This window comes from Condylostylus longicornis, unplaced genomic scaffold (assembly GCF_029603195.1).
Source record: "Condylostylus longicornis isolate FDR11 unplaced genomic scaffold, ASM2960319v2 ptg000098l, whole genome shotgun sequence".
Lineage (NCBI taxonomy): Eukaryota > Metazoa > Arthropoda > Insecta > Diptera > Dolichopodidae > Condylostylus > Condylostylus longicornis.
In genome coordinates, this window is record NW_026578066.1 from 1948692 (window position 1) to 1963293 (window position 14602).

At 24.2% G+C, this 14602-nt stretch overlaps 1 protein-coding gene across 1 annotated transcript; it reads left to right on the plus strand.

The window, feature by feature from the left end:
* The first annotated feature begins 7765 nt into the window (after positions 1-7765).
* Positions 7766-11624, plus strand: LOC129614000 (uncharacterized). Its single transcript, XM_055528366.1, has 2 exons — positions 7766-8271; positions 10604-11624. Exons 1-2 carry the CDS (start codon positions 8239-8241, stop codon positions 11456-11458), a joined length of 888 nt encoding a protein of 295 aa, XP_055384341.1. The 5' UTR covers positions 7766-8238; the 3' UTR covers positions 11459-11624.
* Positions 11625-14602: the final 2978 nt, after the last annotated feature.

Sequence of the window (14602 nt, forward strand, 5' to 3'; positions counted from 1 at the left end):
TAATTATTGTGCTAGAGTAATTATCGAATCAGATTAGTTAAAATCTACTACCCAGGAACACAAGAATTTAGAAATCATGTTCTATATAAAAAAATATCTTTATTGTGATCATTACATGAGATAATATAGAAATTATTATAAATACATAACATAGGAAAAAGTGTATATTTACATAAATATTAAAATTTTAAATTCATAGCCATATCCTTGTTAACAACATCCTTTAGTTTATTTTTCTTGTATATTATTTATATTGTGTGTGCCTATAAAGCAATTTCCATCTCATTATTTCACTATTATTATCACTATTTTGAAAGAATAAGAACAGAAAACAAAATAGAACAAAACATCAGTAAAATTTATATTAGTTTACTATAGTATTGAATATAACAGTTAGAATCACATTACAAATACAATCAAAAATCTAAATGATAAATTTTGAATATACGAAAAGTAGGTAATGTAAATAACATAAGATATTGTAAGTGCGCATAGGATTCCTTTATATTGTAATAGAAAGAACAATTGCAAAAAAAAATTATTATATCTAAATAAATTTAGATGTGTATATACAATAAATTTATCTGGAAACGAGATATATAAGAATCACAGGGAGAAACAACGAAATAATAACATTGAATTTATAAATTATGAATTACTAGGGTATTAGATGTTTGTAAAAAGAAAATCAAAAATATTATAAACTTGTAAAGTTCTTAAATGTTATATAGTATGTAAATGTCATGTTATTACCTCATAGATCTGCATAACATAGAAACCACTGTTCAAAAGCTTGTAATTTCCAGGTTAAATTACAATGAACCAAAATTCATTTATGAGAACAATTAGAATTATTAGGTCAAATCTTTACTTATTTGAGGTTGGATTATACTTGCTGTATTTCAGTTATAATGTGCAACTTATATACAACCGCACTTGAAAGAGTATGAAATATATATTTATCACAAAATTGTAGTAAAATGCACAATTCCATTTTAATTTGGATTCGTGTATTATTTTTATGCCTTTTGTTAAAAAATTAACTTGGTTTAATTCGAACGAAATTTTTATTTTAGTGTTTTTTTTTCAAGTCTTAATCATAATGTGTATAAGAGTTATGCTACATACCATATTATGTGTATAACATTTTCATTTAAAACGATACAAAGTAGTTTTATGTAGAGAGCACAATGGGATGCCAATTTTATTTATTTGCACATGTAAACTACGTTAATTTTTCATTTTGTTAAAAAATTTCATAAAAAAAGAAAATTGAATTTTATTAGTTCCAATAACGTTTAACTATGTAAGTTGTAAGCAGCATAGGGGTGCTATTATATTATAAATTTGCATTGTAGCACTAAAAATATAATTATGAATAGCTGTTTTAATATTATTAAATTCAGAAATTGTGAAGATATTGTAATGATTAAATTTACATGTTAAGGTTAATTACATGGTGAGGTTAAGTTTAAATTTTTAAACACGACTCTCTTATCGAATCTAAAGAAAGCTTAACACATCTTCTTAAATAGTTCTCTTTTTCTTCTATTCCGATAGTAAAAATATAGGCAGTTACGTAAATAATACCACATCTAGAACAATATATGATCAGTTATAGCCACTCCTCTAATGTTTGTATTTATGTGTTTCTTGTATCCAGTCATATTTTACTCTACGAATACTTAATTGGCCTAGTGATATGCAATTTTAAATTATTTTTGTATAAAATTGTCTATTAATCAATCAAATATAAAATTTTTTTTTTTTTTGAAACATACGTTAATAAAACTTGAAAAGAAGTTTTTGATCCTACTATAAAAAGAAGACCTGGAGAATATCCTATAAATACATAGGAACATGAAATTGTTGACTGTAAAGCAAAGTGTTTTGGAATTGAAACTGTAGCCAATTCATAATTTTTCTTAAAATGGCGTATATACTATTTGGGTCACTTAAAACTAACAAATTTTTGCCTTTTGCTTTTGTACCAACACTGTGTGTAGAATTTTATGCTCGTAGTCTAAAAGTAGAGTTTTATTAAAAATTATTCAAAAAATGTTAATTGCCTCCACGTTTCTACAATATTAAAAATACTGATTTACATTTTATAATTAAATTACAGACCGCCTTAAACCATAAATAGAATCAAATGCAAGAAACAACAAAATACAAATTTAACTTTTAAGGAACGTCTTAAAAATTCAACAAATTTCAACAAATTGACAAAATTTTGATTGTATGTACGGGAATCATAGTAAGATGAGTGTTTAACATTTGAAATTAAAAAAATTTTTTTTTCTGACAAATAAAATTGATTGATTTTATTTATTGAAAATTTCAATTTTTTTTTTTTTTTTCAATTAGGAAAACTTTTTGATGTGATTTCTTTTAACAATATTTTCAAAACAATTTCAAATGACAGAATTCAGATCAGGATAAGTTCAGGAATATCAGGTGAGTGAATATGCGATTGTATAACATGCGAGTTCAAAAGTATTTTTCCTTCTTTTAGTTTCAATAAATTATAATGACGTAAACATAATACATACATATATAAATATCGCACATTGGGAAGAATAACGACATAACTCAAAAATAGAATAACTTCGATTTCCGGAATTTAAAGTATTTAGAGCTGAGTATAAATTACTGTCGAAGGCTAAAAAACGTTGGTATAGAACTGTTCTACAGGTATGTATATGAACAAATTATTACTATATTTTTTTGTTCCAGAAAAGCTTTATATATTAAAATATAATAGTAATAGAAGCATGTTTGCGACTCTACATTTTGACTTATGTCATTTTTCTCGCAAATGTGCTATATCTAAGAATAATATGTGTTTATGTATGTATGTCAGTACTGGCATATAATATTTTTGATGTTCATTGTTTTATGAAAAACTTTTTACATACATACATATATGTACATATATTTATTAAAAATATTGATGTGCCTACTATAATATTGGTGAACTTCAGTTATCGAGTGTACCAGGGAACTCCTTATCTTATAAAATTAATGAAAAATGTGATTAAGAAATTTTAATGTTAATCGAATTGAGATTTCGTACTACTCACTAAATATTTGAGTTTGCACTTTTTAAAAGCAGATTTCGGTTGCATTGTATAAAATTAATGTTTGAGTTTAAAGTAAATTGAAATTATTCAAAAGAGAAACCTTCTCTTATAATTTTAGGATTTGAGGCCGTTTTATTGCTTTAAATAATCTAGTATAATTTATATCTTGAGTTACACAAGCACCATATATGTTCAGGTTTATAAGGAAATTTCACTGTAACAACTATACAATCTCAGTTCTGATGCGTAATATATTCAAAACTGATACTTTGTCATTTCTTCTCCCACCGATAACAGAAAAACGCAAATAAAACTTTTTGATTTAAGTAACTATATTATACGTACCATTATTATTGAAAACATGTTAATATTCTTAATCAATAATATTACATAATTAAATATATAAGCGCCCCACACTTATCAATCCATTATTGATTATAATATTAATTTTAATTTTCAATGTGTAATGCCAATACTGAAAATAGACGATAAAATCCTACAAAAATAACAGAAAAAGAATAGCAAAAAATTTAACAATCACGTTACTCTTGAGACACTCTCTATTACATACAATGTGTTCTACCTCGTATCAATATAATATCCTTATACATACGCACATAAATACGAGTATAAGCATATTATATTTTGTATGCAAATTCAAAACTCATTTACAGTTCAACAGATCCTTGAAGAATTTTATCTTAATTTTTTTATTTTTTTTTTGTTTTTATTTTTACAATATATTTGTTTGTTTTTTATTCTTTGTTTTTTATTTTCGGGTTTCTTATATACTTGTAATATTATGATAATACATATATGCTTGTTATACATACTTGTTGGAAAATATTCAATGACTGTAATTTTATGCTTACACACAATAAAGCACTTTTTCGCGGTACTTAACTATGAAATTTTCATCATTTCAACTTTAAATATAAATTTTTTTTTTGTAAGGAACAATAAATTTTGCATCGTTTTTTGTTATTGGAATAGTTGATACGAGTACATACATGTAGACTGGTAGTGGTATACGCCGGCATGTAAAATGTATGTTAATGTAGCAAAACTGTAATGTGTGTTTGTTTGTATACGCGAATAATAAAAAATGGTATGTAGGTGTTGATACATTTTGTTACTATTGTGAATTTTTGTTTTGTTTTCGTATTCTATTTTTATTTTTATTTTTTCATATTTTGGTATTTTTTACGTACATTTACATAAAAAATTGAAAATAATCGTAAAAAATAAAATTTTCAATTTTTTTTCTTTTTTTTGGAAGATTGAAACAGTGAAAATGTCAAACAAAATTAAGACAAAAAGCCAAAAGGATATTCGTTTTTTGTTATTTTTTTTTTTATTTTTTTGCATTTTACAATCTTCAACATAATTGTAGTCGTATACGTTTATGAGAATAAAGTTATATACTAAATATGTAGGTCCTCTATATATAAGCACATGCATACATGTATGTACAACGATAAAAAAAGGGTGCATAAAAAGATGGTTGTTCTGTCATCATCACTATAAATGACATAAAGTTGGTGTAATAAATAAATAGGAGCATAAAAAGTGTAAAAAAAAGCATAGTAGTACTCGTATAACATTTAAAATCATAAAAAAATAGGGACCGTGAAGTTTTGTGGCTTAAATTTTAGTCTTCTTGTTTTCTTGTTTTTGTTTTTTTTTTACCTTTTATCTGCTTTAGATTATTTTTATTTTGGTGTAAAATTTAAACAGTGTAAAATAAAAGAAAAGATATTTAGAAATAAAGTTGGGTCAAACCAATGGTTCGTATTGTAGCACTTTTCCCTTCAACAAGTGAAAATTCTGCTTTTAAATACAGTCTATGTGTAGCTATCACACTATTAAAATTATTTTCATTCATATACAAAACTATTTGTAGGATTGCATATATTTAGGATGACGCATATATGCAGTCTTTGAAATAAAGCAAAAATTAATATAAAAAGGGGTTAACACAATGCTCGATTTTAAGGGTTAATTGTGTGAGTTAAGAAAAATAATTATATTTTTTAATTTCATGGAATTTACCGTTAGCTTTTTGCGTTTATAAAAATTTGGAAAAGCTTGCGGTTTCGGAAATATAAGGTGTCAAAAATTCAAATTTTACGAATTTCAAGAGGTGATAACTTGAGAGGGGGTGAAGATGGAAAAAAATTTTTTTCTAACAAAATGAACTATTTGTTAATATCTAAAAGCTCCTAAAATTTCAAGCTTCTACAGTCTGGGGTCTAGAAGAAAAACGACATCAAAAATTTGGAAAAAAAGGACTTTAGATAACGGTAAATTTGAACGGCCATTTTATTTTTCTAAAGTTTAACTATAGCATACCGCGCAAGGGGAAGCTAGCCACTGCCTTTCTGCGTTTGCGAAATTTCAAAAATGCTTATGGTTTCATTGCAACAAATATTTAAAAAAGGCCATTTCTAGGGTTTTGGGGGGGTATAACTTCTAGAGGGGGGGAGATAGGTAAAAATTTTGTTCTACGGAAATAAGTTTCTAGTGAAGATCTATGTATTAAATTTCAGCTTTCTATCTTCAAAGGTGTAGAAGTATTGTAAACAAAAAAAGTGTCCACGGACGGACGGACGGACGGACAGAGTGAAACTAATAAGCACTTTTTTCAAAAAAATTTTTGGAAAAGTGCTAAAAAGGGAAGATTTAGTGGAAATTTTTTATGTTTTTTTTTTTGGGATTTTTTTTTTTGCTAGTATACGAAATTTTTAAATAATCTCATGAATCATTGACTAAGTATATTTTCTCTTATATTTGAATGTATAGAAAAATTTATTATAAGATTAATAATAAAAAGTAAAGAGTGCAAATTTGAAAATTATTACTATGAGTGTCGTAAAATTATTAATAGTAAATTTTTCTATGTGAAAATGTAAAAAAAGTTTTGCTAAATTAAGGGTTAATATTAAAATTTTAATATTTTTTTTTTTTGTGGATTTTGGGGTTTAGTGCCCAAAACTTTATGTAAACTAACAAATTATGTGTAAGTTTACATAAAGTTTTCAAGGTCAATGTAATTCTATTGCTACTTTTATAAAAAATAATTGAATTTTCTACTTAATTTTATCATTAGAATAAAATTATCAGATTTTTTCCGTGTACTATACAATTTTTGAAATTTCTGCTTAATTTTTATATTTTGATAAAATAATTTTAAATTTCATTAATAAAATTTTGTGAGTTGAAAAAATTTCTTTTTGAAATTGGGGCTAAGAAACAAAATTAATTAGATATAAAATGTACTAGTATGAGTTTTATATTTTCGACATGTTCGTTGTTTACGACCTGTTAGAAATATATAGTCTTTTCGCAATGAATTTATAGGATTAACCATTCTTTTCATTAAAAAATCTCTAAAGGATGGATTCTATATATAATTCAAAAGTTACAGCATAAAAGGATACTTGAGTAAAATTGAAATAATTCAAAACAATCGTTTAAATAATACGGGGGGAAGTAAACTTTAATATAATTGGATTTAACACCTAAGAGCTGAAAGAAGACTCGTCCAATAATTTGTTTTAGTACTATTTAGCACTTTTTATTCTATAATTGTTACTATTTTATTATGAGTTTAATTAAATAACACATCACACTTTTTTTTTAAAATAGCCATACATTCTAAATTTATTTCTTATTATTAAAAATATTTTCTATAAGTCTTTATTAATCGCTTATTAATTTAAAAAAATCCATATTGCGAAATACAAAATATATAAATAATTCATTGAGTATAATTTCCCTAATATGGTAACTTTAGTTTTAATTACGTCATAATTTTATTTGATTTTTGAGTAAATCAATGTTTTGAAATTTAAAAATATAAGAGAAACTACAATATTATCAAGGAAAGAGAAAAAAATAACAAAGAGAAACAAAATTTGAACAAAAATTTTAAGACAGACCAGAGATTTGAGTTTATTAATTCGAATTTGCAAAGAAAGTAATAACCATTTGTTAATCTCTTAAATAGTATTGTGGGCAGTGTTGGGATATTAGGATATTTAATGCCAATTTTGGCATAATACGGAATAATAGTTTTGCATTCAGTTTTCAAATGATTATGCCAAGTGGATTTTTTCCAAAATAGTGTTTTAAAAGAGCATTAAAAAAAGGTTTTAAAAGTTTCATTTTTATAAACACAGCTTTCATTGTGTGATACATGTATCACATCTATTTTATTCAACAATTAGCACGGATTCGAAATTTTGTAATTCTTTTAAATATTAAGACCAAAAACATGATTTCATATATTTCCATAAGATTTGGAAACAAGGTTGCATGTTGATTAAAATAGAAATTTCTCATTTTTTAATTAAACTACCAAGTTTTTTTTTAAATTTGCCATAAAATGGCATTGTGCCTAATCTAATACAATTTTCTCGAACAAATATCCGTAACACACTGATTATATTTTATAGAAGCGAAATGAACTTTCAAATTATTTTATTTTTGTTTTTTCTTTCTCTTAATTTTCAATAAAATAAAAATCTCTTAGAATTAGAAATTTACTGCCCTGCCAATTTCCTTCTTAATTCTTATTCTAATCTCACACGAATGAATACTCATTACTTAAAGATTTTATTAAACTGTTCTAAATCAAGATTCTCTTCTCAAAAAAAAAAAACAAGAACAAAAAATGTATAGACGTCATCAATTTTGGAAAAACACACAACATTTTAACAAAACCAAAAAAAACATGTGTGGGTTTATATAAGAATGATAATATACAAGTAGTTTGGTTGATTCTGGTGGCCTATACATTTTCAAATTCAGGTTTTAATATTATTGCTATTTATTTATTTTTGTTTTGATTTTTTTTTCTTTAATTTTTGCTTCAAAATAAAAACTATCGGGAAATTTAAGTAAGAATCACAGTTAAAACTGAAATTTCAATAAAGGTGGTTGCGGCATATTATTTATTTTTTTTATTTTATTTTTTTTGCAAAAAATATCTAAAGGAGGAAATCATAATAAAGAATAAAAATTTTTATATGAAAAGAAAAATTAATAAAAATAATATTGTTAAAAAATTGTGAAAAGAATAAGTGTTAAAATTCTTTCAGTTTTTTTTTTTTGCAATTAACAATTTGTGAGGAAATATAAAAGAGTGGTGTTAATGAAATATTGCAACCAATTGATAATTAAAATGGTAATTAAATAATTTTTATTTTCACATTTTGTTTTTGTTTTGTTTTTTTTTTTTAAATATAATTGATTCGATTTAATGATTCACATTAATTAATTTTGTATTTTTTTATTATTTTATTATTTATACAATATTTTGTTGACGAAAAATATTTAATTGAATTGATGACTTTATTTAAATTGATTTTAATTAATTATTTACCTGTTTTGTTTGTATATTGTATAAGTATATGTAATATTGATGGCCTACATGTGTTATATAAATATTTTATATTATGTAGGACATAAAAATTAATTTTGTTTTTTTTTTCCACACTTAAAAAAAAAATTCAATTTAATTTTATTCATTGGGGGGTACCAGTATTTTTTTGGATTTACTTTTTATATAGTAACTACGTTATTACCCAGTACAATTAAAAATTCTTAGAAATTATTGATAAAAAAATAAAATTGCCTCTAATATATTTGTTCTAATAGAGCGGGTTGGCATGACATTGTATTAGATTTGAATATTGTATAACTAAAGTATAGGGTGTTGTAGATATAAAATAATCTTTACTTTAATTATAAATTTTAATTAAAAATCTTATTGCTTTTTACATTTTCTATAAATTTTTAACTGTTTTTATTTTTTTTTATTATTTTCATAAAAAATAATTAAGGTGCAGTCAAAATATTTATATACAAGATCTCTGTGTATATAAAAAAATTTATTGCAGTTTGTATATATACATATATATACTCGTACAATTTTATATTTTAGCCATAACATTTTTGAACTCAAATGAAAAGGTCAAATTTTGAATTTGTTAAGTTGAAAAACCAGAATTTTTAATATTGATATTGAAAATGAGAAATTTGTTATTCTAAATTTCAATAAATTTCTTATGAATTTAAAGATTTAGTTAGAGTATGGGTTTTTTTTTAAGGAATTTTTTTATGATTTTCGAGATTATTTTAAAATTGAGTTTTGATTTTTTAGATTTATTTAGTACTAATTTTCTATTCTTAGAATAATTGTAATGTTGTTTGAAAATTTAATAACCTCTTTTTGACTTATATTTTAAAATATAGTATTCAAATTAGTAAACAAAATTTATTAATCAAGTTAGCTTGAAGATTTATCTAATAATTCTTTTGAATTAGATTACGCATGTCAGGTTTAGTCTCCTCTTCGTAACTTTAATATAGATATAGTCTTTGTTTTGCTCTTCGTGGTATGGATTGGACGAGTCCGTTTAGAATACCTTTCCTTATGAGAATAGGCTTCAGCTTTTGGACTTAAGATCGCTTTGTTATTGTAGGATGATTTCCGATATAGTTTTCATTTATCAACTTGTGGTGGATAAAGTGGTGGTCCTGGTTTTAATGGGTCGAATTCCTTATAGGGGGAATTCCAGTAACTTAAGTATATTCCACGTCATAGTATTATGGGATGCATGAGCGCAGTGTTACGTGTGTTGTGCAAAATTAACTTGTATTCGTCTGTTTTTTGTACGTAAGTAAGTAAGAGGGCGAATGCAGTAGTTGTGGATACATTTGATTTTGACTGTTTAATTATTAATTCCCTTTCCCCTTCCCCTTCTCTTTCCAACTATAAATGATGACGATTTTAGTTATAGTTGCAGATACCCACGTATGTTGGCTAATTGATGGCTTTTTTTGCTATATTAGATGCTTGTACTAATCGCCTGATATTTATATGTATATATTAACAGAATTTAATTCATCATATACAACCACGCTTAATATATGCACGTTAGTGGTGAATATATGAAAGATTATAATTTGAATTTTATGATAATTTATTTTAAAAACTTGTGCTATAATAGTATTCCAAAATTTTTTAAACACAATTAATGAAAGTTGTAAATTTGAAAGAGAAATTTAAAATTTTTTGAATGAAACTTTCATTCCTATAATATTTTAAATTAATGTAAAATCTTTTAGTGAATAAAGACTTTAATAGTTGCATAAATTTCAGTGGGTGAAACCAATGAAATTCGTTATCAATTATTAAAACTCTTGTCATCAAACTTTTATAATTTCTTACGTAATTTTCTGTCTCGATTTAAAATATTTTACCATTATTTATGCAATTAATTAAAAGTATACTTAATGCAATTCAATTTTAATCACGGATCCAAATTCACGGTTTCTAAATATAGCACAAAATTTATAAAATCATGCCATATGATTCTGTCACGAATAACTTGAATTCTTCGTCATTAAGAATACTAAATCTTTTATAAATTTTCTAATTAAAATTTATTAAAAAAATATTTAATGAAATTTTAATGTCTTTCTCATTAATATAATTCTATTTTTATTTTTAGATTCCCATTTTCCTACAACTTTTATTAATATCATTCGTATATGGACAGAGACCTTCATTTGCTGGCAGTTTACAACATAGTGGTTATAAAGATAAATTAAAACCGGAAACTAATATTACAGTACCAGATGGTTTAAGTGAACGTTTTGAACAAGATTTATTATCAAATCGAACTCAACGTCCACCAGTTTTTATAAATGTTGTATTACCAGAACAAGAATTTTCACCTATATTAGGCGACCGATTTAATAATGATTCAAATTCTATACCCAATAGATTACCCATAAATTCAAATCAATTACAATTAAATATGAATAATGTTGAAAGTACAACACGTTTACCATATGATGCTTTGGGTAATAAAGATATTGTTGATCGTTTAAATCGTTTACCATTTGATCAAAGGCCATTTTGGTTAATAAATGCTGCAGCAATTGAAAATCATCGAAATCAAAGTCAATCGAGATTAACAAATGAAACAATAGTTAATCAACAAACAACTGAATCATTAACTAATATTCCCGATGTTAATCAAAATTTAAATCAGTCATCAGAAAATTTAATCGATAAAGACAATCAAGATCTAATTGATAAATTAATAGAATTAAATGTTGATTTTGATGATAACAGTACAATATCAAATACTGAAAGTACAACTGAAAATGAATTAGTTTTGGCTGAAAATTTAATTGATATTGATGATAGTACAACAACTCAAGAGCCAATTGTAATAGAAGAGAAAAAAGAAGAACAAGAAGAAGAATCAATGACAACAATTCAACCAGAAATAGTTGAGATATCAACTTTTGCACCAAACAGTGCTGGATTTCCGAATTATGGGAGAATTAAATCATAAATTGAAATTTTTTTTTGAATACATACATTAAAGCTTAAAATCATAATCTATTTTATTATTTTTAACATTTTATAATAGCAATATAAGACTGTATGAAATTTTTATAATCAAAATGATAAGTTTTATAAGTGAAAATTAATTTTCTATTTTTAAGTTTAATATTTAAGTTCGATATAGATTTTAAAAATATAAATTATTCTAAATAAACTTTATTTAGAAAAAGTAAACTAATAGATTTGAATTAAATAAATTTGAATTAAATAAAGTTAGATTTGAAAATAATTCTGATTTTTAACACTGTTTAGACGCAAGGGAACCCAAATATTCTTCATACTTGTTTTGTGCTTATAATGCATTTAACCTTTAAGACCCGGCCCATCACTGTGGAATGATTTTATTTAATATTTAATGTAAGCGAATGTAAAATTAATGAACTCGTTCTTAATTCCATAATAAAATCATAATTATTTATGCACTTAAATGAGTATTTATGGCCCTAAAGGTTGCCATTTAAACACTGTCTACCTACTATTAGTATATGTATAGACTTGAAATTAAAGAACCACAATGATTTCTTCCTATATTCTCAGTCGTACAAAATATTAATTTCTAATATCAATGTTAAATCGTAATTTTAAAAATTTATTCCCTAATGAAATTTCAAATTAATTTTCGTATAATTTATTTATATGTGACACAACTATGTTGTATGAAATATTAAATTCGTGTGCCATTGAAATCCCCCATGTATTAAATAAATATTATGAGTTATAAACAAAAAATATTTCCCATAATATTTTCAAAATAATTTAACAAAAAATAAAAATTAAAATTATTTATGAATTTTATCTATAAAAATCCAATCTATTAGAATTTTTTTTTCTATATTCTTAAACTAGTTAAATCTAAAACAAAAAAACAAAAACTTTTGGGAAAAAATGACTTTTCTAAATCCTTTTTTTAACCTTCTAACACGGTTTTATTTTTTATTATAATTTTGAAGTGGGGTAACCAGTAGTTCGGGTATTTATTCAAAAAAAAACTAATATCATTAGTTTTTCTCTTCTAGAATCGCACAAAAAAAAAATTTAGTATAAAAATCGAGACCTTCAATTTCATAAATAATTATGAGGTCCACTGTGTATATAGTAAGTAGAGTATAGTACTTACGTACTACTTACGTATATTACTGTTGTTATGACTACCCGATGAGACCGCATATCATTTAATGATATTATGACCACTATAGGAATTTATTTGGTATGATGAAACAAGTTCTGTGTTGTTTGGACGCATAATTAATTATTGTAAAACAGATAAATTATTTTTAATTTAATTAATTTAATAAGATGAGAAGTCATAGCAAAAATATTCAATTATTTTAGATTTTTAAAATTTTCGCCTCATAAGAACATGTTCATTGTGAATTTTTTGTGAATTATGCATCTTGCAAATTTATTTTTTACTGAAATTTCATTTGGATTCAAATTATTTTATTTCTCTACTTTATTAATAATTATTATTGAGAATTTAAAATAATAATTAAGATGGCAATCCTATATATTTTCAAATTTATGATTTAATAAATATATTTATACACAAACGGTTACACTCGCGTGCTACTCACACAGGCGTTCAATATTTTATCTACAAAATTTTCAATCCTGGCGTATATTAAATATAAAACATTCACACATACATGCGTTTATATGTTTTCGGTATCTACTCAATAAAATTTATATGAAAAGTCATAAAAAATTAAGTGACATTTTTTTTTTCTTTCAAACACAATTTTTTATATACTTTCATGTATGACAATATACGCTTATACATATGCATAATAAAATGTCAATAAAATACAAAAATATAAAAACTAATGAATCAAAAGAAACAAAGGACGCAGCTATACCAAAATATATTGAATGGGGGGGTACCATTATGGAATATGATAGATATTGAACTCCTTTAAACTCCACTGAAAATTCTACCTTAAAAGAAAGAAAATATCAAAACAAGGAATAAAATATTTAAAGCCACTCTCACCATATTTCATGTGAATTAGTTTTAGTTAATGGTAGCAGAGCAGCAGCATCAGCAGCACCAACAGAATGCAAAAGCAAAAATCCGATTATCTCGCAACGAAACCTTTGATTTGGCTTGTTGTTTTTTTTTTTCATTTATTTATTTATTTTTCTGTTCTCAATAATTGAACTAACATTGAAATACACACACACACACACAGAGAAAAATCATAAATTTAACTAGAAAAATAAAATAAACTTTTTAAAAAATTCATTTGCCTCGTTTTTTCTATGTTTTTTTTCTTTGCTCTTTAAATCCTTATAGTGCAATAAAAATTAAGGCAAAAAAAAATTTAACATTATGGGAGAACCCAAGCCAATGACTCTAAAACTATATAGAAAATCCGTTTTTTATTTTTATATTTCTGTTTTTGCTTTTCTTTTTATATTAAAACTGCTATACACCAGTTGCCATATAGTCAGATTCAATTATTTGAGCTTTTTGGAACGCAACTAATAAATTTATTTTATTTTTTTTTACATACATATTTTATTATCATAATTTTTTTCTTTTTTGTAAAGATTTATAAATAAATAATAAAATTCAGGACTTTTTTCATGTATTTGCTTTTCTAAACAAACACGTGCATTAACCCATACACACATTTATGACCATATACATACATACACAAATGTATGTGTATTAAATTGAACCACATCAAATTTAATTGAAAGAATATTTTTTTTTGAAGGCCGATTAAATAAAAAAAAAAATCAAATAAAATAATATTAAAATAAAAACAAAAAGCATCACATATACATATAAGTTAAGGATACACTGAATATTTATACATAATATTTTGTATATAGAAAATAAAAAAAAATAAAAAATGCATAAAAAAATAGGAAAAATTAAAGTAGGTTGTTTGAAATTGAAAGAAAATTTAAATAGAAATTCTCTATATGAAATTGCTGTAGAGTGCATATTATATAGACTATAAAATAAGTGCATAAAAATATATATGTATGTATAGAATTATAATCTACGTGTACAGGCACATATTTCTATGTAAATATCATAAACATACGGTGATTTATAATAATGTTTAATAATTATACCGTA